Source organism: Engraulis encrasicolus, chromosome 6, assembly GCF_034702125.1.
Source record: "Engraulis encrasicolus isolate BLACKSEA-1 chromosome 6, IST_EnEncr_1.0, whole genome shotgun sequence".
Classification (NCBI taxonomy): domain Eukaryota; kingdom Metazoa; phylum Chordata; class Actinopteri; order Clupeiformes; family Engraulidae; genus Engraulis; species Engraulis encrasicolus.
In genome coordinates this window covers 14,838,988-14,862,292 of record NC_085862.1, presented here as the reverse complement: position 1 = coordinate 14,862,292, position 23,305 = coordinate 14,838,988, and the positions used below count along the sequence as shown (strand labels likewise).

Here is a 23,305-nt window from a genome sequence, read left to right as displayed (position 1 = left end):
AACACACACATACAGTGACACAGCCACGTGTTTGCAGAAGAGTGGTGAACTGTGCTGTACAACTGAGGCTACTTATTGCTCAGACCCCTCACACGCCCCTCACATCTGCCCTCAGACCGCTTTATAGAAGGATGATCACAATGGGTGACTATGTGTACAGTTATACTTGCAGAGCATAATAGACACACACACACACATATACTCGCACACACACACATATACTCGCGCACACACACACACACACATACTCACACACATGCACTCACGCACGCACACGCACGCACACGCACACACACACGTGCACGCGCACACGCAGACACACACACACACACACCAAAATATACACCTGTGTCTTGTGGTGTTTCACCTACAACTACAGGGCCTGAAACACTAGCTGATTTGAGCCTGTGTGGGAGCGGGAATATAAAACAACAATACAAAATAAATAACCATCAAATACAAAAAAACAATACAATATGAAAATAAAGCACAATAAAACAACACCAGAGGGGAAAAACGCACCAATCAAAGCAGCAAATGTCCAGTATCCCATATCTTGAGTCTCATTTTGTTCGCGACAGACATATTCACCTCAACATCTTTTCGTTACTGTATTGTTAAAAAAAATATGACTTTAAAAAAAGTCCAGGGAAAAAAGGCAAATAAAAAAAGAGAATAAAAGAAAAAGAAAAGGTTTGATCCAGACTGGTGTCAACTGGTTCCTGAAGAGAAGGGGGGGTTCGGTTTGGTGGCTCGCTTGGACTTTCCGGTCCTGTGAATGCGGTTCTGATGCGAATGTCAACATGGGTCTAGTAGTCCAAAACCAGTTCTGATGAAGGACTTGAAGCATCTCAGTACTTGAGAGGGGTCTTGGGTTGGCAAATGGGGAGGTGGAAGGAGTAGGGAGGGAGGAAGGGAAGGAGAGAGGGAGGAAGGGAGGGGGTCTCCAGCCGTGCAGAGATGGCACCCCAGAACTCCTTCCCCCCCTGCGATATAGTGTGTCTCCCCTGCACCCTAGAGCCCCATGACTTCAAGTCCAGTCCAATGCTGAGACACTTTATCCAGTCCGGGGGCTAGGGCCTGTGGAACCTGAAGAGACGAAAAGAAAGAAAGAAAGAAAGAAAGGAGTCAGTGAGTATGTAAAAAAAAGGAATTCACGTTTTCTAACAAAAAATATAATCTCTCAATCTCATTCAACTATGTTCACATCAAGAGCGACCTACGCTAACTGAGTGATGGAAGTCATTATTTCTGTATGGGGGGTAAGCGAACTGGGCGACCAGAGCAAATTCGACAGGGGCGAAGCGAACTAAGCAATCAGGGCGAATTTCACCGATTTAAGTCAAGCTAATATTATGGTAATGAGCTATTGTAATGGTATATGACGCAATTAGCCGAAAACCAATTGGCATGTTCATATCTCCGAATGTGCCAGGCTGTCAAGCCAGAGCCGTTATTTAATCAGCTAAATCAAACATGTCAATGTCAAGTCCAGAGCGAATAAAGCGAGTTCATGGCGAGACTTCTTCAGCTACCTCCGCTTTTTCAGTGACTATTACAATGCCCCAGTGCGGACCAGTATCTGTGAAGGGGCTACAGACACTCTTCCTGCTAGCTAAGGATGGGATTTGAACCTGCCACCCTCTGATGCTCACATCACCTCTCATTAGGCCACTACCACCCCCCCACCTCACTGCCCCCCGTGTGTGTTCATGTGGTGTGGTGTATGTGGAACTAAACCATGTATTTACATTTATACAAGATACAATCAACCAATCAATCAATTCCAGATATGGTTCATTCACGTTGGGAGTTGGGAAGTATTGGGGCTGTACGTGAACATGCCTCACTTGCCTATGTATATAGTAACTTGTGTGTGTATTACCTGGTTAGGTGACGACTGGATTCGTGAACCTCCATCTCTGTGCTTTTGAAGTCATTCAGTTCCTTGCGAATGGCGGCCTGCAATGGATAAGCAGGCAGAGGACATAGTTTTCACAGCAGACAGAGACATAACTGTCCCAACAAATTAAGTAATGCTCAAGTAATGCGATGTAGCCACAATAAAGACCTATAATTTCAGACACACACACACACACACACGCACACACACGCCAAACACAAACACAGGTCAACTGGCAAATAAGCATCAGTAAAGACATAGGCACTGCAACACACATAACACATGCACGCGTGCGCGCACGCACACACACACACACACACACATACACATAGACGCACCCCAAGGGGGGCTTACCTTGTCTGCTGCAGTGAGGCGCGTCCAGGGCTTGTCGGCACGGCGATCGTAGTCCTGGACCTCGGCCACCTCAACGTAGTCGTTGAAGCTGAGAATGCGAGCCTCTCGCAGCGCCTCCACTGTGGGACGCTCACGAAGCTACACAAAGCACAGTAACATGCCACAATCACGTCAGCGTAGTAGACAAATATCCAGCACACCATGTTTATAAATGTGATTTAAATCACCTCCATTGTACGCTAGTTGTTGGGGACGCAAAGTACGTACATTCACAATCACATGTCAAAATCACGTCACAGAATATGCTTGCTGTGACTTAACCTATTAACAAAGACCCTCTGTTATAAACGTATTGTTACCAAAATGGTTATGTTCGAGTCTTAATTGGTTACCTAAGACTCCTTGCACTGTCATAGCAATCTTGTTATGATGTAGTTCAGTGTTTTCAGCAAAGAGTGAATAGGCCCGTCGACGTGCCCATCTGCAGAAAGAGGCTACCCAGGCTCTCCAGTTATGCATCTCTCTGTCATTTCATCCCGCCATCCCCACCCCCCCTTCAGGTCACTGCTTCACGATAGACGCACCTTTTTGTTGAGTCGTCTCTTGATTTCTCTCTTCTCCTCCTGTTCCTCCTCCTCATTGCGTGCTGGAGATTATATGAGGACATGTGTCAGAAAAGAGGTGTGTTCTATCACACTCACACCACATTTCCAGTAGAGCCGTAACAATACACTCAACTCATGATTCGGTTTAGATCACGATTTTTGATCTACGGTTCAATACACCCCATGTTTTTTTAAATGTATCTTTTTAAATGAATAAATAAATAAATTCACTTGCTTTTTTAACATTTGCCAACATTGCTGTCTGGACTGAAGACAAACACAACTTTGAAAGGGCATATCATGATACTACCTTCTTGCGCCACGATATAGTATTGTGACTATGTATCATGATTTCTCAGTTCGTTACAATATCGTTACAGCCCTAATGTCAAGTAATGGCGAGTGCAGCGGCTGTGAGGAGTGTTCTCAGCTGTGCAATCCAAGCACAACACTTATGTAACATGGCACTCTCCACATTTTCAAGGCATGTTTTTTTTTTAAATGTATTGTTTAAAAAATGATTATGCACATACACCTTAAAGATTTCACTTTTACATTTTGTTGTATCCATAAAATGCACAACAGCTATGGAATTGTAACTCAATTATAACTGTGATTCTGTGTGTGTGAGTGTGTGTGTGTGTGTACTCACGTTTAAGAATGTTCCTCTGCTCCAGCTCCTCTGCAGTTGGCCTCAGACTTAACCTCCTGTTCAAAACAAGTCACAGGACAGAAGGTCATCATTAATCCATTATCTCCTTTAAAATAAACTGAGTCATTTTGTGAGCTTGTGAGCTTGGTGCAGATCTGATGCCTCTCCTGCAGCCGCTCCTGGTCGGTGTGTGTGTGTGTGTGTGTTTGTGTGTGTGTGTGTGTGTGTATGTGTGCGTGTGCGTGTGCGTACCTCTTGAGCTTGCTGTTGTATCTCCTGGTCGTCAGCTTGGTGCATGTCTGTTGCCTCTCCTGAAGTCTCCTGATGTGTGTGTGTGTGTGTGCGTGCGTGTGCGTGTGCGTGTGGTGTGGTGTGTGTGTGTGTGTGTGTGTGTGTGTGTGTGTGTGTGTGTGTGTGTGTGTATGTGTACCTGGTGAGCTTGGTGCATGTCTGTTGCCTCTCCTGAAGTCTCCTGATGTGTGTGTGTGTGCTTGCGTGCGTGTGTGTGTGGTGTGCGTGTGTGTGTGTGTGTGTGTGTGTGTGTGTACCTGGTGAGCTTGGTGCATGTCTGTTGCCTCTCCTGAAGTCTCCTGATGTGTCTGCGTGCGTGCGTGCGTGCGTGCGTGCGTGTGTGGTGTATGTGTGTGTGTGTGTGTGTGTGTGTGTGTGTGTGTGTGTGTGTGTGTGTGTGTGTACCTGGTGAGCTTGGTGCATGTCTGTTGCCTCTCCTGGAGTCTCTCCTGGTCGGAGTGTCTGAGCAGGATGTTCTTCTCCTCCAGCTCCCATTGAGACGGACGGTTACCAATCTTCACAGCCAGCGAGTCTTTCCTCAGCACCCTCAGAGCCAGAGTACCTAACACACACACACAGGCACACATACACAGACACACACACACACACACACAGACAGACAGACACACACACACGCACACATACACAGGCAGAGAGAGAGAGACACACACACAAGCACACATACACAGACACACACACACGCACACACACACACACAGACAGACACACACACACAAGCACACGCACACATACACAGGCACACACACACACACACACACACACACACACACACACACACACACACACACACACACACACACACACACACACACACACACACACACACACACACACACACAGACACACACACACACACACACAGGCAGAGAGAGACACACACACAGACAGAGACACAACACATACACAAACACACACAGACACACACAGGCAGCAATAGAGACACACACACACACAGACAGAGGGAGTTAACTCAACTTGAGGCTTTACTGAACTCAAGGCTTTCTCAAGTCCAATTAACTTACAAACTTAAATCAGCAGGGCAACTAACTGTACTTTTTACATTTAACTGGCTGCAATGTTGGACAGTGTAATATGGACTGAGGAAGAGGCAGGTCCCGTACTTGTGAAGAGTGACTCGTCTTCCTCATCGTCATCGTCATCCTCTTGCCCTCGGTCCTGCTGGCCGTAGCCGTGGGGCGGGGCCTGGCAGTCCGGTTGCCGCAGGTGATTCTCTTTGTTGTCGTCACACTCGATCATCACCGTGGGAACGGCGTGGAAGACCGAGCTGATGAGGCAACGTGACAAATACAAGAGCTCAACTCAGGTACACACCATATCTGTACATACAGTTCAGATATATCTTCGCTGTCAGCCAGACACCCTGTATCTCCACTTTTCATTGCTTTTTACATGTTAATTTATAAATCACAGTTTTTTTTTCAAATAAAATGATCATTTCAACATTAAAGATGATTATTAAATAATGTATCATACACATGTAGTCGCGGAGACTGACCAGTAGTACTGACTTATATTTTATAATGAATATACAATCATAAAAACATAGCGGAGATACAAGGTTTCTGCTGGACAGCGACGATATGACAATTACAAATATGGCTATACAAGTCTTACATGAGGGAAAGGGGCGGGCCACTTACAGTATGTGCAGTATGGGAAAGCTCACAGACACATTCCATACAAACAAAGAATTGTAAAAATTACAAATGTACAGTATAATATTGTACATGGAATGTGTAGATGTGCCTTAGTCGTATGTTGTGCAGGAAATAGGAAATGTAATGATTTCAAATTAACATTAAAGGGACACTGTGCAGGAAATGGTCAAAAAAGGTACTGCAACTATTCTGTTCATTGAAACTGGGCTGCCTATCGCCAAATTTGATCTTTACATGAAAGTTTACTAAGTAATAAACACATATTTTCTAGTATGGTCCAAGTACAGTCATTTTTGCAGCTAAAAATGGCTATTTTTGGACATTCAAAATGGCAGACCATGGAGAAGATCCCCCTTTTCATGTATGTTTTCCAGTCATAATGAATACTTAGAATTTGATGCTGGTGGTAAGTATTCATGAAAAAGCTAACATTAGTGAATGGGCAGCATGAATTCTGGAAATAAACAATTACAAATCTCACACAGTGTCCCTTTAAATCTGGCTTTTTGGGAATTTTGGGAAAATTCTGATCTAATCTCTGAATTATGTTGATATATCGGAAGCTGATACTGATACAGTGTGGGATCGCCCAATCCCTATTTTCAGGTGATATATTAACACCTTCTCTACATCATTTTATCATATTAATAATACAAGGCAGTTTGAATACAAGAGAGATACCTCTTCAGTGGTTACATAATATGGACACAAACAGATGCATACTTTCAAACAGTTTCTGCTTGCACACAAGCTCACTCATGCATGTACAACAGCACACACACACACACACACACACACACACACACAGTTTAGTACTTTTATTTGGATCTCACCAAGAAGGCAGCATTACAAATCCAAATAGTGATGGAAGCAAATGTCATAGCAATCAGTAGGGACTGATCAGAATCATAGGGTCCTATGCAATACATTACAGGTCAGAATGGCCTGGTTAATTTAAGTTGTTTAGGGGTAGACATGGCACCTCCTTCGCCATATTGCTAAACTACCAATTGTTGCAGAAATTGAGCAGTATTTAGCAGTCACACACACACACACACACACACACACACACACACACACACACACACACACACACACACACACACACACACACACACACACACACACACTTGCATCATACTGCCGTTAAGGGGTTCTGTCCTTATGTACTTGTACTTGTACTTCACACACACACACACACACACACACACACACACACACACACACACACACACACACACACACACACACACACACACACACACACACACACACAAACACACACACACAAAAACTACACCTACACACACACACACACACCTACATCTACACAGACACACACACACACACACACACAAACCAACACCTACACACGAACATGCTCTCTCTCTCTCACACATACACACACGCGCGTTAGCAGTCGTCTCTTCAGGCGCTGCATGGTGAGGGCCAGGGTCTTGTTGAGCTCCTCACACACACGCACGCACGCACACACGCACGCATTAGCATTCTCACCTCTCCAGGCGCTGCATGGTGAGTGCCAGGGTCTTGTTGAGCTCCTCGATGATGCGGCTGGGCGGGTGCAGGGAGAGCGGCATGCTGGGATACGGCAGCGTGTGCGCGTACGTGTGGTTGTGCGTGTGCGTGTGCGAGTGCGATACGGTGTGCGTGAGCGTGAGCGTGTGGGCGTGCGTGTGGGTGATGGTGTGGGCGGGCGGCGGGTGCGACGGCGGAGTCGGCTCGCAGATCATCACTTTCTTTGGCGGCAGCGGAGGAGAGAGCTTCCTGGAGGAGTCTGAGAGAGAGGGATGGAGGGATAGAGAGAGAGAGAGAGAGAGAGAGAAAGAGAGAGAGAGGGAGGGAAAGGGAGCGGGAGAGGGAGAAAGAGGTGTGGGGGGTGGACACATACACACACAAGAGAGACAGACAGAGAGGGGGGAAGAAGACAGAGACAGAAAGAGGAGTGTGAGAGGGTGAAAGAATGCAACGAGAAACAAAGAGAACAGAAAAAAGAGACACATGAACATACAGAACAAGAGAGAGACACAGAAGGAGATGGAGAGGGGTTGCGAAAGGGAGACGGGGAAGAGAAAGAGGAATGATGGACAAGGGAGAAGTATTAGCAGTATTCAGGAGCATGCATGAAATATTACATTACATTACATTACATTACACTTAGCTGACGCTTTCATTTATTCAAAGCGACTAACAACTATTATTTTTCAGGGTATTGGTTACAGTCCCTGGAGCAATGTGGGGTTAGGTGCCTTGCTCAAGGGCACTTCAGCCATGGATGGAGGTGTAGGGAGAGGTCAGGGGGGATTCGAACCGGCAACCCCTACATTGAAAGACCAACTCTCTAACCACAACGCCACGGCTGCCCCCAATATGCCTTTGCCAATAACATAGCAACATAATAACAAGAAATGATGAAACATATGGGCCACTGTAGTAGGTTTGTTCGCTATGGCTTTCCTCTTGATTCTTTGTGTTATTGGTTGTGTGTATGTGTGTGCACGTGGTGTGCCTGGGCATGGGCGTGTGCTCACGTGCATACGTTCACGGTACATGCACACCAATGGCGCGGACATCCACAGTACGTCCACAGAACGTGTAGGTTATCAGTCCGAAACGGTTAGAATGCATGAAAACAAATCATGCCTTGCACACAGGAACGCGGTGTAAGCGTGGCGCATGTCCGTCCCGACCGGACATGTCCGCGTTGCTCCTTGAAAGTAGAACTCGAGTCTATTTTCCTGCGCGGACATCCGCGTCCAATGCGCGGCTCCCATTGAAAATGAATGGCTGCTGCCCGCGGATAGAACGTGGACGTTGACTGTGCAGTGTGAAAGGCAGCCCGCGAACCTCTCGGACTCGCACTGACAACGAGAACCTTAAGGAAACGTGCCGTCTGTGTGTGCATGTACCGTCAGGCGCTGATATTCCCCTGTGTGTTTGTGTGTGTATGGTTTAGTGTGTTTAAATAACAGGGGTGTATTTTACAAACAACTGAGGGATTATTGACTGTATGTGTTCAGAGAACAAACTAATCAATATCTGCAGACGTGCGCAGACGACACAGCTTACATTGCACAAACTGCAATGTCACAACTACTGGCTGTCACACATACACATACTGTACATACAAATAGAATGTAAGAGGTTCCATGGAAATGATGGCAAGATTTAGAGGAAGAACTCTTTATCTGGAAGGCTGCTTTCCGTTTTATGTATTTATGTCTTTTTTAATCCTATCATTCTGCATAAAATACCTAAATTAACAGTTGAAGGGTTCAGATGCAAACACTTCAAAAGCCATTCGAAAATTCTGTTGAGTTTCATTTGTGAATAGCATTTTCACCAAGTAATTACAATCAAAAAGCAAATTAAATTTAATTATCATGTACAGCAAGCCAAGCCCAAAAAAATGTAGATGGACTGTTTTTTTTTAGGTTTACTTTAATTTATAGAAATGCAGCCTATTTTTTTAAACTCAAATGCACTCAGAGGGCTCTGCATATGACCTCTTCAGTTGTTTTGAAGAGCTCTATTTTAATTGGGGAAATTGGGTAACAAGGTTAGCGCTATCTGATTTTTCCTTACCAAATTCAAAAAAACAAAAATGTGATTTTGCTGATGTAAACCAAGAGGGACCATAAAAACCCATCACTTAAGTATACTGTATTTGTTTAAATATATTGGTTTGGAAACTCTTCACTTGCTAATTTGTGGCACCTCAGGAAGAAAAAAACAGGGTGTTAAGTCACATAGTGGTCTATGTGCTTTGATATGAGACAGTGACTCCATTTTGGAGTTATTTCAAAGATAGCCAATTCCGGTATCTGAACTCCTACATTATCAGCCAATCAGGAGACAGATTCAGATCCAGCTAGGGGTGATGCATAGATACTCCAAGTGGCACGTTGTGTAATCATCAGAAAGTTGAGGAATTGAACATTACCTGGCCCAGCCCTACCGTGGCGCAAATGGTAGGGCACTCATTTGCTATGCGGCCGACCCGGGTTCGACTCTCAACGGGGAGGGTCGACCCGGGTTCGACCCTCTCTCTCCCAACTTGCTTCCTGTCACCATCTGCACTATCCTATCATGAATAAAGTCAAAAAAAGAAAAAAAAAAACTGTACCTGGCCCGTGGTCTAAGCCTTGTGGCTTGGTGGACTTGGCCATCTCACAGTCCTTTGATACCGGCACAGCCACGTCCTGAGTCATCACCGGGGGCAACGGCAAGATGCTCTCAGAGACTGAAGGTGGGACAAACGCACGCACGCACGCAGGCACGCACACACATTAAGAAAATAAAACTTAATATCATCTCCTCACTATCCTATCTGCATTAAAGCCCCCCCCCGCCCCCCCAAACATAACTAAATAATTATGGTACACGTTTGGCATCATATATTGACGCATTGGGTGTGAGACTGCTGCGTACTGCAAGAATTCATTAGCAAACTCAAACTGTACTGGTGAAATAATTACTTTTGTTACAATGCATATTGTAGTTAGGATCAGGTCTCCTTAATATAGTATAATCTTCCCGCTTGCTCCACCAGGTCTTTTTTACGTTTCTTTTTTCTTTTCGTCTCCAAGCTGGGATTTGATCTGCGGCTTCCTTAGTCACCAGAAGCGGCGGTAGTGCCAGCTGGCTCTGTCTCACACTACAGGTTGTGCGTTCCAATATGCAACCTTGCATCCTCCACTTGTAATTGTGGCCACATACTAGGAAGTAATATGTTGTGATGGCATCACTGACAACAGCATCATATTTCAATATCTCGCAAAAGCTCATTTTCTCATTTGAAAACTTGATTGTGATTAAGAATAGTCCCCCAAAAATTGTTATGGCTAGGTAGACAGGAGGAAACTTAATTGTTTTCACCTTGGAGGCCGGGTATCAACAAAACGCGAGGCCACAAGCACAAGTGGAGGACTATATATAGATATTGGATTGCATCCAGGTTCTTTCACACCTCTATGCTGCCCGATGGGGGCCTCGGCCACTCCTACTGACTCACTCCTGTATTTCATTTGAGGACGCCATGGGATGTCTGGCATGGCTACAAAACAATGCAGATAACCAACTGAGATGTGTCATTTTAATAATGTTGTTGTTTTTTTTTTTTGATATGCAAATTATGATTTATTCACAGGGTTACCTAAAAGATAAGGGTGTAATGCAAAAACTTATAGGTAAAAAAATAGCATTTCATGAGCATTACATTAGACTTAGCTGACGCTTTTCTCCAAAGAGAATTACAGTTATTTTGAGAACAAGATATTGGTTACAGTCCCTGGAGCAGTGTGGGGTTAGGTGCCTTGCCCAAGGGCACATTAGCTATGGATGAAGCTGTAAGGGGGATTCAAACCTATAATCCCCAGCTTGAAAGACTCGGCCATGGAGTGAGATAGGGAGTGGAAGGATGGGATTTGAACCTGCAGCCCTCTGATCTAAAGCCCATCTCTTTAACCATAAGGTCACGGCTGCCCCACAAATAGTTTACAAGTTTACAAGTTTATTTATTTAAAAAGGGACAGCATATATTACCAGCATTTAAACAAAAATGATAAATACAGAAGATTATAGCCATGAGGCTAATTTCCATCTTTTGTCCCTTGACAGGTTTGATGTTCCTTAAAAATAGGATGGGTAACTTGTGACTTTGGGACTCTGGCTTTCTAGCCTCTGGACTTTTTATCTGTACCTCTGAGGGGAGGTAGGGGTATTAGAAAAAGAGGCTGACTTGGGGTTTCATTTGAATTTTTATCATTCATCTTTAAGAAAAATATTTCATCATATTTTATTTCATGTGAACAGAGTTCATGATGTAGCATGTCCTACAAAAGTGATATATGTATTTTGACATATTTAATGAGCAGGTATTTTCTAATGTACTGTGTGTGTGTGTGTGTGTGTGTGTGTGTGTGTGTGTGTGTGTGTGTGTGTGTGTGTGTGTGTGTGTGGTACCTTTCCCGTGGATCTCCTTCAGCACTCCTTGCTGTGTGTGTGTGTGTGTGTGTGTGTGTGTGTGTGTGTGTGTGTGTGTGTGTGTGTGTGTGTGTGTGTGTGTGTGTGTGTGTGTGTGTGTGTGTGTGTGTGTGTGTGTGTGTGTGGTACCTTTCCCGTGGATCTCCTTCAGTATCCTCATTGTGTGTGTGTGTGTGTGTGTGTGTGTGTGTGTGTGTGTGTGTGTGTGTGAGAGAGAGAGAGAGAGAGAGAGAGAGAGTGTGTGTGTGTGTGTGTGTGTGTATGTGTGTATGTGTGTGTGTGTGTGTGTGTGTGTGTGTATGTGTGTTACCTTTCTCGTGGATCTCCTTCAGCACTCCTCGTCGGATTAACTCTTCCCTGCTGGCTCGCACAGACATCTTTCTTTCAAGAGCTGAAACACCGAGACAGATAATATATGCGGTGTATAAAAACAGATGTACTTTAGATGCAGACATGAACACACACACAAACGCACGGACGCACGAACGCACGCACGTGCGCGTGCACGCACACAGACACACACACACTCCAAAGAACTAATGTGGCTGGGATTTTTGTCAGTCTGACCGTGTGCCTGTGTGTGTGTGTGTGCGTGTGTGTGTGTGTGTGTGTGTGTGTGTGTTTGTGTGTGAATTTTCATCAAGACTGTTGTGTGGGTTGTGTGTGTATGACTGTGTGTTTGTGTGTGTGGTACTGTGTGTGTGGTGCATGTACTCAAGTGTGCGTGCGTGCATGTTTGTGTGTGTGGTGCGTGCATTCAAGTGTGTGTGAATTTTCATCAGGACTGTTGTGTGTGGGTTGTATGTGTGTGTGTGTGTGTGTGTGTGTGTGTGTGTGTGTGTGTGTGTGTGTGTGTGTGTGTGTGTGTATGTGTGTGTTTCTGTGGTACTGTGTGTGTTGATCCTAGGACGTGAGTTACCTGCTGAGTTCTGCTGGAACTTGTCATTCCTCTTCCTCCGCCAGGTCCATGGCTTGAAGAGGCGGCCCAAGGAGGCCAGCTTACCCCGCCTCCGGATGGGGGGCGTGTGCGTGCCGGGCACCAGCGACTCAGAGCGCAGCGCCGCCAGACGCTCCGCCCCTTCCACTGCAAAAAAAAACCAGGAAGTCAAATCCTCATTCCCAGAGGTCACTCAGAGGTCATAAGGTGAGATATGGATGACAAATGGGTACGGATTATATGATAAATCACACAAATGCACTCAATGCGCTGTTCATTTTACAAAAGTATTTAAATTCCACCTTCTCCGAGGTGAATTAACACAGCAGAGGTTACTGTATGTATACCCCACAGTAAAATGGGCTGTCAACAGGGCAATAAATTAACTTTTTTCATCACGTATAGAGCATAAATCTCACTAGCCAAATATGTAATATTAGTCAAAGTGGCTGATTTTTTTCCCAACCAGCCAAACTGAATTTTCACCAGCATTTGGCCGGTTGGTCAGTGTTAATTTAGAGCCCTGGCTGTCAATATTTCAGAGTAAACTTTACAAATCCAGGTAGAGTGTTTACAACACTGTGGAGAGACAAACTACTCTGACAGTGGAGTCAGAATTCAGTGTAAAATTCTACAGGTGGCCAAAATGATGTCAACTCTACAGCACTCAACGGTTATGAGTAGATAATGAGTAGAATTAACTCTGCAAAATGTTACACTGGCCAAAGAGTGGAACTAGAAATGCACTCAGAGAGTGCAGACCTCCGCCAAGGAAGCTGTTTGATAGAACATTTGACTATGTTACACCCTTTTTTCAAAGTTTTTCTGCCTTGTTTTTGTGGAGTTAGAAACTGGAATGTCAAAATTCGCCATATATTACAGTGGTGAAGGATCTTTAAAAAAAAGTATCCTGGATCCAGATCACCACCAAAATTGAATCACTTGTTCTTTTTGTCATTTCCAACAACTCAACAAAATGTCATCAAAATCTGTGCATAAAATTTTGAGTTATTCTGCTGACAGACAGAAAAACAGACCAACGCTACCTAAAACATAACCTTTTTGGCGGAGGTAACTATCTGAAACAATTAATTTCAACTCTTTAAGAGTTATATTAAGTCTGGTATTTTTACTGTGCACATGTTCCAAAGTAGGAAATCATAACATTATTTCAAGAAGTCACTCACAGGCCATATGGATAAAAAAAACTTTATTACAATCTTCTCCCATACTTTCCAATGTTGATTCAATCGCAAGTAAGACTGGACATTGGAATTTATTCATTTCCTTGACGAAGAGACAGGACAGACCCTTTATGACAATGCATAGCACCATTAGTTGAAAATGTCACTTAATGTGTGTGTGTGTGTGTGTGTGTGTGTGTGTGTGTGTGTGTGTGTGTGTGTGTGTGTGTGTGTGTGTGTATGTTTAGTGTTCTGATTAGTAGAGTTGGCAGCCTTCTAACTTCAATTAAAAAAATGTTTTATTCTTCCTCAACATGTGCACCACATCCTCCATTGCACACAGTCAAGACATACGTCACACAGGTCACTTACAGGTAATCAATCAATCAATCAATCAATCAATCAATCAATCAATCAATCAATCAATCAATCAATCAGTCAATCAGTTGATCAATGAATAAATTAAGTCATCCTCATCCTCTATATGTGACAATATCCAATAAAAATGCCTCCATATAATAACCTCACAACATAATGCTTTGCTTTCAGGTAGCACAGGTGGTGTTGGTTGTGGGGGAGGGAGGCGGTGCAATCTCCACTTTCTTTTGTTGGTGTTTACTGTATATTATTTGCACGAGAAGTATGGTATTGTGTTTTTTAATACCACACACTGCTTGAAATAAAAATGCATAATAATCCCAATAATGACAAGAAAATGCTGATGCCACCATAGCCTAGACTATTACCACACAATAACCATATTCAATCATAAACCATAAGCCAGCATCATTACCACAATATGCCTACTATAAACCCACTGGCTCTTTTTGCATCTCAGGAACAGCTACATTGGATCGATTGACAATAAAGCGTCTCATCTTTCTGTCTGCCACACACTCACAAAACACACACACAGACACGCTCACCGTCCCGTAGCTCGCGCCCGCGGCTGCAGTTGCTGCAGATGTGTTTGATCTGGCCCGGGATCACTAACGGGGCGAGGCTGTTGTTGTTGTTGTTGACAGCGGCGCTCGGTGAACGCATGCGAAGCAGGTAAAACGCTCGCCGTTTTCTCGGCTTGTCGGCCGGACTGCCCGTGGATGATGGCGGCGGCTCCAGCTCTCGGGCTCCAGCTCCCGATACGAGCCGAGCCACGGCGGCATGCGGTGGTCCTGCCATGGCCGCCCCAATATAAAGCAGGCCCGCTCGGCTCGCTCTTCTTACGTTCGCCTCTCGGAGACGAAAAATGCATGCACCGGAACACAGCGTGGGCGAGCCTTAACGTCCATTCTGTGACAAGATATATCGCGAACCGTTAGAGATGGAGATTGTGGTCCATCGACGTTAAGCACACCAACGGAACCACCTGGGGCTGTTTTCGCTCGCAGCCTTCACACACGGCCTTCTGTCAGCAGGCGAGCGTAGTTATTAACGCCTGGCCTCCTGTAGCATCCTTCTCGCTCTATCCTTTCCAGCACCAACATCCGTTTTCACTCGCGAGTCGATAATGTCATTCAGTATTTTCCACACGACATAATGTCTGATTTAAAAAAACAAAATGCTAAAATAAGAGATGCTTCTCGGTATTGCCTGCCTGCCTCCTTCACTTCGGTCTCCGCCGTTATTACGTGGAGGTGTGTAATGTTACGCACCGCCCCACCGCTGAAATACCGGACCGGATTCTGGGGGAGGCGCAACACAGAGACAGACCGCAGTCATTCCGAATGGGTTCCCAGTCCGTGAGTCCACCATGCGCTGTGCGATTTAATGTGGGGTGTGTGATTCCATGATCCAGTGCCCGCTCACACACAGCACCGTATGTTTTTTTCATCCACTTACGTCACCTCATTTTAATTTTCCTCTATTTTGTCGGTTTACGGTCATAGATTCATTATCCCACAGCCAGCCAGCGAGAGAGAGAGAGAGAGAGAGAGAGAGAGAGAGAGAGAGAGAGAGAGAGAGAGAGAGAGAGAGAGAGATACCTTTCTTTGACAACAGTGATTTCCCCATTCATGCCAAAAAAAATCACAATTTGATTTGGTTTCAGAGAGAGAGAGAGAGAGAGAGAGATAGAGAGAGAGAGAGGCCACGAAACGCACAGCACAAAACCCATCGTTTTTGGAGCATATAATGGCGCAATTGTACCATGACTAACGTGACACCACACCGCACACAGGTGCTGAGAAGGGAAGCATATTGAGCTGTGGGATCAGGGGAAATTATGTTAAATTCAAGGTGTGTGTGTGTGTGTGTGTGTGTGTGTGTGTGTGTGTGTGTGTGTGTGCGCGTGTGTGTGTGTGTGCGTGCGTGCGCTGGGTCAGCGTCATTCAATCCCTTTCCATATTTTTTGGAAGGAGCACAAAAGGCTAAGTCTACTTAATATATGTGCAAAGCAAGTCCTAAGATTATTACATAACATGAAGGGGAGACAGTCTGGAGAGGAAGTGTAGGACCCCTCTAAATGGTAACACTTTTACTTGACGCTGGTGTCATATACATGTCATTACAGTGTCATACAGTGTCAAGGCACAGTTATGCACGTGTCATAAACATTATGTCCATGTCATGAACATTTTATGACTGTTGGCCTTAAGAATCATTCGGTTACAACTATGGGTTGTCTTTGCTATAACCGAATGTCACTTAAGGCCAACAGTCATGTTTATGACATGGACATAATGTTTAAGACATTAATTAAGTCATTAATTAAGACTATAATGACACTGTAATGACATGCATATGACACCGGCGTCAAGTAAAGTGTTATCCTATAATCTACTATAGGCCTGTCTCTGATTAGGGATGGGAATTCTGGCTCTTTAACGGGATCTGGATCATAGTGGCGTGTTCCTTCCAAAATAACTGGCTCTTTTGAACGGCTTTTAATACTTTTTTAAAGGAACAGTCCACCCTTTTTTGATTTTCACACGTTTGCTGTATGTCCAAGCATTATTCATGAATGTGCATATAATTTTCTTCTCAGTGTTTTCAGTACAGTGTGGAATGTTCCTTTAAGTGTCAAGAACATAGCACTTTTCACGCCACCTGTAGGTAATTTTGTCCAAACAACAACTGTTTGTCCTCCTGTTTTTAAAGACCATTTCTGTCAGTCTCCAGGGAAGACCCTTATGTTTTTTTCCGAAGTACTCACATGAAGGTCACATGCTTAAAGTGAACGAAAAATGAATGAAAACACGGTTCCCATCATTCACTTCTAAAAGCCATTCAAAAGAATCAATTCACCAACGTCGTCAAAACACTATCTCTGATAAATCCAATCCACCTTTTCAAACATGCTCCAGTCACAAGTCAAGCGATCATCATTTTAATCCCAAAGACACGTGCGCTGATTGTGACAGTTGGACGTTCAGCACCATGGAGACCGACCACTTCAGCACCACAGCTCTGGACCAGCAAAACATGCCCAAATTTGGGCAAACTTTGCTCTTTGGCATGAGGATGGGTATTTCTGTCTCTGTCTCTGTCTCTCTCTCTCTCTCTCTCACACACACACACACACACACACACACACACACACACACACACACACACACACACACACACACACACACACACACCATGTTTCCCTGACTGCACCATGTAAAGTCCAGGCAATCTCCAATCTCCATTGATCTCCACTCCACTCATCTCCTGGTATGCACATGGATGCGTGTGGATGGGGTAAGAAGGTTGCCTAGTTATCACCAGACCTAGTCACAAGTGAGATAAGGTCTGGAGACCTGCCTACTGCAAATCTCGTAGGGGATGTGTTTACTATTGACGACGGCTGTTTAATTTGGGCTTTACGAATGTGTATCATTTCGCATACGTAACCATAGCCAATCGTGCCAGTTGTATCTATTCCAACAAACTACAGTCACAGTTTCCACACCCCCCCCTGCTCTCTAAATAATTGGAGAGAGACAGGGACCATGATCTGGTACCCTCACTGTACTGAGTGTAGAGTCCATGCAGTCTTTCAGATTGTGTACAGCATCACAGGATTTCCCAGGCAAGGAAGAAGGTGTCTCCTACTTTAAATCAGAGGAATGAACACACACCCAAAGAAGACCTCTGAGTGTTTACCTTTCTTTCTTTTTTAACAAAATGTAACCTGAGTCTTCAGTCAACCAGCCTCAGCCCCATAATGTGCACAGCCAGTGGAACAATGTTAACAGCCTTGGAAAAGACGTTACTATACCAGAGAGAGTAGAGAGAGAGAGCTGCTGGCCCATTGTTTCCGGGTTCTACTGTTGCAAGGGGGATGGGGGGGAAATCCCCCTTTAGGCAGACCTAAGGACTGTTCTATTCATTCTAGGAGCATTATGACACGCCCCTTTAGGCAGACCGGAACCTGGTCACGTTAGGTGGCCATAGAAACCTATTATGTTGGCATATCTCTATATACTTAAAGAATCTCTGACTATACTACCACTACACCACTATGACACAAAGCCTTAGTAATAGGCCTACAACCGCACCGTGTCCATGGTTCCACAGCATCTATTAAACCATTCTAATTTGAGACAACACAATTAAAATCACACTATTTTCATAAGCCTCTAAAAGACATATTTGTTTGTGTGTTAAGTCCGATTCAATCAGCCAACTGAAAGTCGGCATTAGCAACATTCACACAGCCCACATCAGGTGCAGTTGAGCACACGATGCACCTCTCGCATACACTCAAATGGTTCATAGTAAAATCAAAGACCCATATATGCTAGGCCTGCTGTATCTACTGTATCACTGTACACAATGTATGAGTAAAATGTATGTAATAACTGAACAACAGTCCCACTGCCAACAGAATAGTCTATAGCTGTTCTATTTCTACATTTAATATGTCTTATAAGATGTGCTTGAAAGGTAGGACTTAGTTTTTCTTTTTTGTCAAATAAATGAAATGTGTGTAATAATGTGTTCATGAAAATGAACACATGAAAAATCAAGGACCGTTGTGAACCAAAAACCGTGACCTCAATACCGTGACATGGACCAAAAGAAGAATTCTTTTTAACTGTGTCACCACCACTAATTAATCTACAACGTGGTCATTGCCATTCTGGTAACAGCACATTCATATAGTAGGCCCTAACAGGGGCCATTTAATCAGAACAGATTAAAACACTGAAATCCTGTCAGTTCTAGCATTCCACCACACAGTGGAGCTGCTGCTGCTGCTGCTACTAACGTTGTTGCTGCTGCTGCTGCTGCTGCTGCCTGTATTGAACGCAGCGTGGTGGGGATTGGATCACCAGGAACGGGGGATTCTGCACCCCCTTACTGTAGCTACCCAGGAAAATGGACTTGCTGTACTGCAGTCCCCAGAGAGCTGTGCCAAAGAATGACTAAGGAGTCTTGAAGTCTAGGTGTGCCCACCCGCCTGCCCGCCTTCTCTGCCCTGCCCTGGCCTGGGAAATTGATTTAAGATTCAAGATTTTTATTTGTCACATGCTTTCTTGTGCAGGCACAATTGGCAGTGAAATGAAGGGTGCAACTACTCCATGCTGTGTAGAATAATAAATAAATAATCATTTTTAAAAGAAAAATATGAAAAAAAGGGTCAAGAATGAGCTGCCTCTTTCAAGAACCCCTCTCCTGTGCCACTACAACTGTACCGCACTGACACTTCTATGTACTATGCTGCTGGTACTGCTTGAAGAAGACTTATGATACTGCTTAGGCTAAATGGCATCATTGTGTCATGTCTGCACAGCTATGAACAGGGCTGCTGACAGTTTTGACTGTGCCCGGGACAAAGTCATCTGAAAAAGGCCCCTCCAGACAGTACAATACACTAATGAGGACCAAATGCTGGGCCCCCCATATCTCTGGGTCCAGGACAACTGACCCCTCATTTGCATTCGGGTTGTTGAATGAGGAAAAGTACCCAAAAAGTTATTGTGTTGAGACTGACAGCAGGGAAAGGTTGTTTTTTTTCTCCACAGAGGCGGGGCATCATCGAAGCTCAAGATCACAAGCATAGGTCAAGGACAGGAGTTGGGATAGTAGAATGTACCTTGTCCTCACTGCCACTGGCCACTGTGGCTAGTGGTTTTCCTGAATCACTAGCCATTTAGCCTTTATGCTAGCCAGAGTTTTGTTGTCAGTTTTTTTCCCTTCGAATATTCTTGCATTTAAATACAAACAATTGATGCACAACTACTGTAATTTTTCACATCAAAAAATAAGTTACTTGTCAAGTGGCTAGTGACACTTAAATTGCTACTAGCCACAGCCAAGTTTTACCAGTATTATTTGGCTGGTTGGCAGGTGCCAGTGCCAAGCACTGTATGTCTAGGGTAGCCTGTGCCTGGGCAGGAGTTAGGGCAATGGAATGTACCCTGTATGCCTAAGGTAGTCTGGGCTTGCACAAGCTTCCTGTGATGCTGTATTTAATTTCACAGCCAATCCAGTTGGGCCCAACCTCCCACCATTTCAGGGTCCCCTAGATTTTGTAACAAAATGCACAGTGGTTGAGTTTGGTGTGATGCCTCCCCTGATAGGGTAGAGTTCCAAATAGTGGAGTTTCAGCATTAATTTGCAATATATTGAATTGAAAGTCAAACTGGGAAACTCCAACTCCCATTGTCATTGTGACACAGCAGTCCGCTGCACACAAGTGCACACTGCACACAAAAAAATGCATTTATGCCTCACCCTTCCATCGATCAGCCCCAAGGCAGGATGGTACCATGCTCAGGGTTCCTCAGTCATGGAGGAGGATGGGGAAGAGCATATGGGGGGCAATCGCTATTCCGACATACCGCTATTCCGACATACCGCTATTCAGACAGCTGACATACCGTAGGGTTAGGGTTAGGGTTAGGGTTAGGGTTAGGGTCAGGGTTAGGGTTAGGGTTAGGGTAACTGTATGCACTCTCCCTAAACTTAGTAAAAGCTGAGCAACGTAGCACAAACCAAAGAAATTGCATAACTCGCGCCGGTATTCCGTCAATAGACATCAATGTCGGAATAGCGACATGTCGGAATAGCGCCACGTAACCAGAGCATATAGCACTGCTTAATTACTCTCCCAACAAACCTGGCGTGTCGGGAGTCGAACCGGCAACCTTTGGCAACAAGTCTGACGCCCTAACCGCTTACCCATGACTGCCCTAGTGGTGAGTGGTGTGATTTGTTGTGGCTTCCTCCAAAGACATCTGATAGACGTGTATCTTTGATCAATTAGCAGAGGAGCTTGGCCCGCCTTAAGCTTGCATGAGCCTTTACGGATGTGACAGCCAGTTTGGGGTCAACGGCAAATCCTGTGGCCTGGTCTGGTCCCGCCCATCCTCGTTGTGATGCAGCACAAAATTCTGCGAAATCCAAATCGGCCTCCAATTCCATTAATGATGCCTTAGCTTTTCGGAGAAACAGTGTTCTAAATTTCTTGTCGTTTCAACCAGAAGCACACAGAGGATGCGGGTTTAACCGGCTCTCCAAGAGCTCGGTTCATGGTACAAGGCAACTTGCTATGTAACTTGCTATGCAACTTCCTATGTATGGATACACCCATTATGCACTTCAGTACTGCACTTTGATTTATTTGAGTCTATCTTTTGTTATGTGTGTTTTGTTTTGTTTTGTTGTTTCTTGTTAGGTGTTGGGAATTGTGTATTATGTGTTGTATGCAGCAGCTTTGTGATTGTCCCTGACAAATTTCCTGCGGGACAAATGAAAATAATCTTGAATCTTGAACTTGGCCAGGCCAATTGTAGTGGCAATAGCCTGGCTATCTGGATCCTGTGTATAACCTGTAAATAACTGTATGGTTATGCCAATAAAGCTGGCTTTTATGACGACAAAGAGAAGAAAAACAAGCGGCATCCATGTGGAGCTAGCAGCAGTTCCGTGGCTCGTGTCTTTTTCTTTTCTTTCTCTTTCTTGGCTCATCTTGGCCCTCTCCGCTTATCTGTTGCTGACTTGATTAATCCAATGTGGCAGGACAGAGCAAAGCCTACAGGATATATCTGTGCCTCTCTCTCTCTCTCTCTCTGTAATCTCTCTCTTTTGCTTGTTGCTTCCATCCACAGTGATGTCATACAGAGCACAGTCATCCTGACAAAAGTCGCTGCAGATGTCACACCCCCACACACGTGAAAACACACAGTCATTAAGGCCCACACACACAAACACATACAGGCAGGCGCACAAACACAAAGACACATACAGGCAGACGCACAAACACAAATATCTCCACCTCCCACTCCAAACGTTATCCCCCTTAGGGTCAACATCGAGCCAGAATGAATAAACAAATAAAGCCAAGCAAAGTGGAACACGTGGGTGTGAAGACGTATTCAGAAGGGGGTTGGAGGTAACAGAGAGAGAGAGAGAGAGAGAGAGAGAGAGAGAGAGAGAGAGAGAGAGAGAGAGAGAGAGAGAGGGAGAGGTACTACATGTTGGATTAGGGTTGCCCGGATGGCTATAAGAAGTTGCAGTCTGCCATGCCATGGCGCGCCGGGGCAGCTGGTGTTTGGTGTTTCAGCTGCGCTTTTAGGACTGGCACGCGCCCTGCACGTGCAGCCGAGCCCGCGCGAGACATGTTGAAATTGGCATTCTAGTCCTCTTCCGGTGTCTGCGACATTCGCCTTTGGGGTAGCCGGTGATTTAAAGCGCCATAGCAACAGCGGATGCTCTCTTCACGCGCCCAGCCTCGACCCAAAGCCAGCGCGAGCGTCGCCTCTGGCAATTTTTTTTGCCTCAAAATGTGCACGCCCCCTCGCAACTATCTCTCTCTCGATCCGATCTCTCTCTCTCTCTCTCTCTCTCTCTCTCTCTCTCTCTCTCTCCTCCCTGGCGCTCACACACATGCAGACAGAGACAGAGGGAGTGTGTATGCGAGTAACAGAGAGAAAGCTAGAGACGACAGACTCGTGAGCACGTTTAATATCTATTACCATCCATGGAATGCTGTCGTGACTGTGTTGTGACAATCGTAATGGATAGCCCCCCTTAGCGCACTAGGCATCAAAGTCAGACGCCCAGCTGACATATTGACACCAGCTAACAGCCGCATATTCACACACACAAAAAAACTATCATACACGAGTCATTCTATGTATGTTCCAAAGCTGCAGCTAGCTTACCTTTCATTCCGTCTGACCGTGCACTTTGAGCAGCCGAACGTGACCGCTGCTCGGCTGGCGACACACTGAACCGGCGCAGAGCCCTGCGGTCTGTGAGCTCAGCCGAGCCTTCGACTACCACAAGCACACGTGTGCGTGTGGCGAGCCAAAAAACCCGAGAGTGCCAAGAAAAGGTAGATTACACTACCTGACTGGAGGTTGAGAGACAGCCTGGTCTCGGCGAGGTACGGGGTGTCGCTCTTGGATCTAGCTCTTCTGAACGGCCGCCGGTCTGCCTCATCTTCAGATGCTGCTGCAGCCATTTGCGCCACTTACAACACCTAGAATCTCGCAACCAAAAAAAAAGCTCCGCGGGGCGCTCGGTGGGACCTCTCAGACGCACGCGAACAACGCTGCACTGCCGCCCGCCACTGCCGTTAATTCACACAGCAGGGGGAGGGGCTCGTGATGGCATGAACCTGAGCCACGGAGACGGGAGGAACGGAGGCGAATATCTATCCTCCCACAGCGCCTAAACCCACGCGCGACGGGTAACGATGACACTACACCGGCACGAGGTCTGGAAGAAAGATTAGAACGAG

The 23,305-nt window shown here is 45.3% G+C and overlaps 1 protein-coding gene across 1 annotated transcript; it reads right to left on the bottom strand.

Moving 5' to 3' along the window:
- Positions 1-211: 211 nt before the first annotated feature.
- LOC134450767 (phosphatase and actin regulator 1-like) lies at positions 212-15,244 on the bottom strand. Its single transcript, XM_063200745.1, has 12 exons — positions 14,556-15,244; positions 12,428-12,592; positions 11,819-11,899; positions 9,650-9,766; positions 7,021-7,300; positions 4,948-5,111; positions 4,211-4,367; positions 3,515-3,570; positions 2,842-2,903; positions 2,258-2,395; positions 1,886-1,962; positions 212-1,089 (listed from the first exon to the last, which is right to left on the bottom strand). Exons 1-12 carry the CDS (start codon positions 14,806-14,808, stop codon positions 1,074-1,076), a joined length of 1,566 nt encoding a protein of 521 aa, XP_063056815.1. The 5' UTR covers positions 14,809-15,244; the 3' UTR covers positions 212-1,073.
- Between the last annotated feature and the right edge of the window lie 8,061 nt (positions 15,245-23,305).

Coding starts and splice junctions, on each gene's coding strand:
- LOC134450767 (XM_063200745.1), bottom strand. CDS start 14,808: ATGGCAGGACCACCGCATGCCGCCGTGGCTCGGCTCGTATCGGGAGCT. Junction 7,301..9,649: donor AGGCTTAGACCACGGGCCAG/GTACAGTTTTTT, acceptor CCTCTCTCTCAG/ACTCCTCCAGGAAGCTCTCT. Junction 1,963..2,257: donor GCCTCACTGCAGCAGACAAG/GTAAGCCCCCCT, acceptor TATCCATTGCAG/GCCGCCATTCGCAAGGAACT.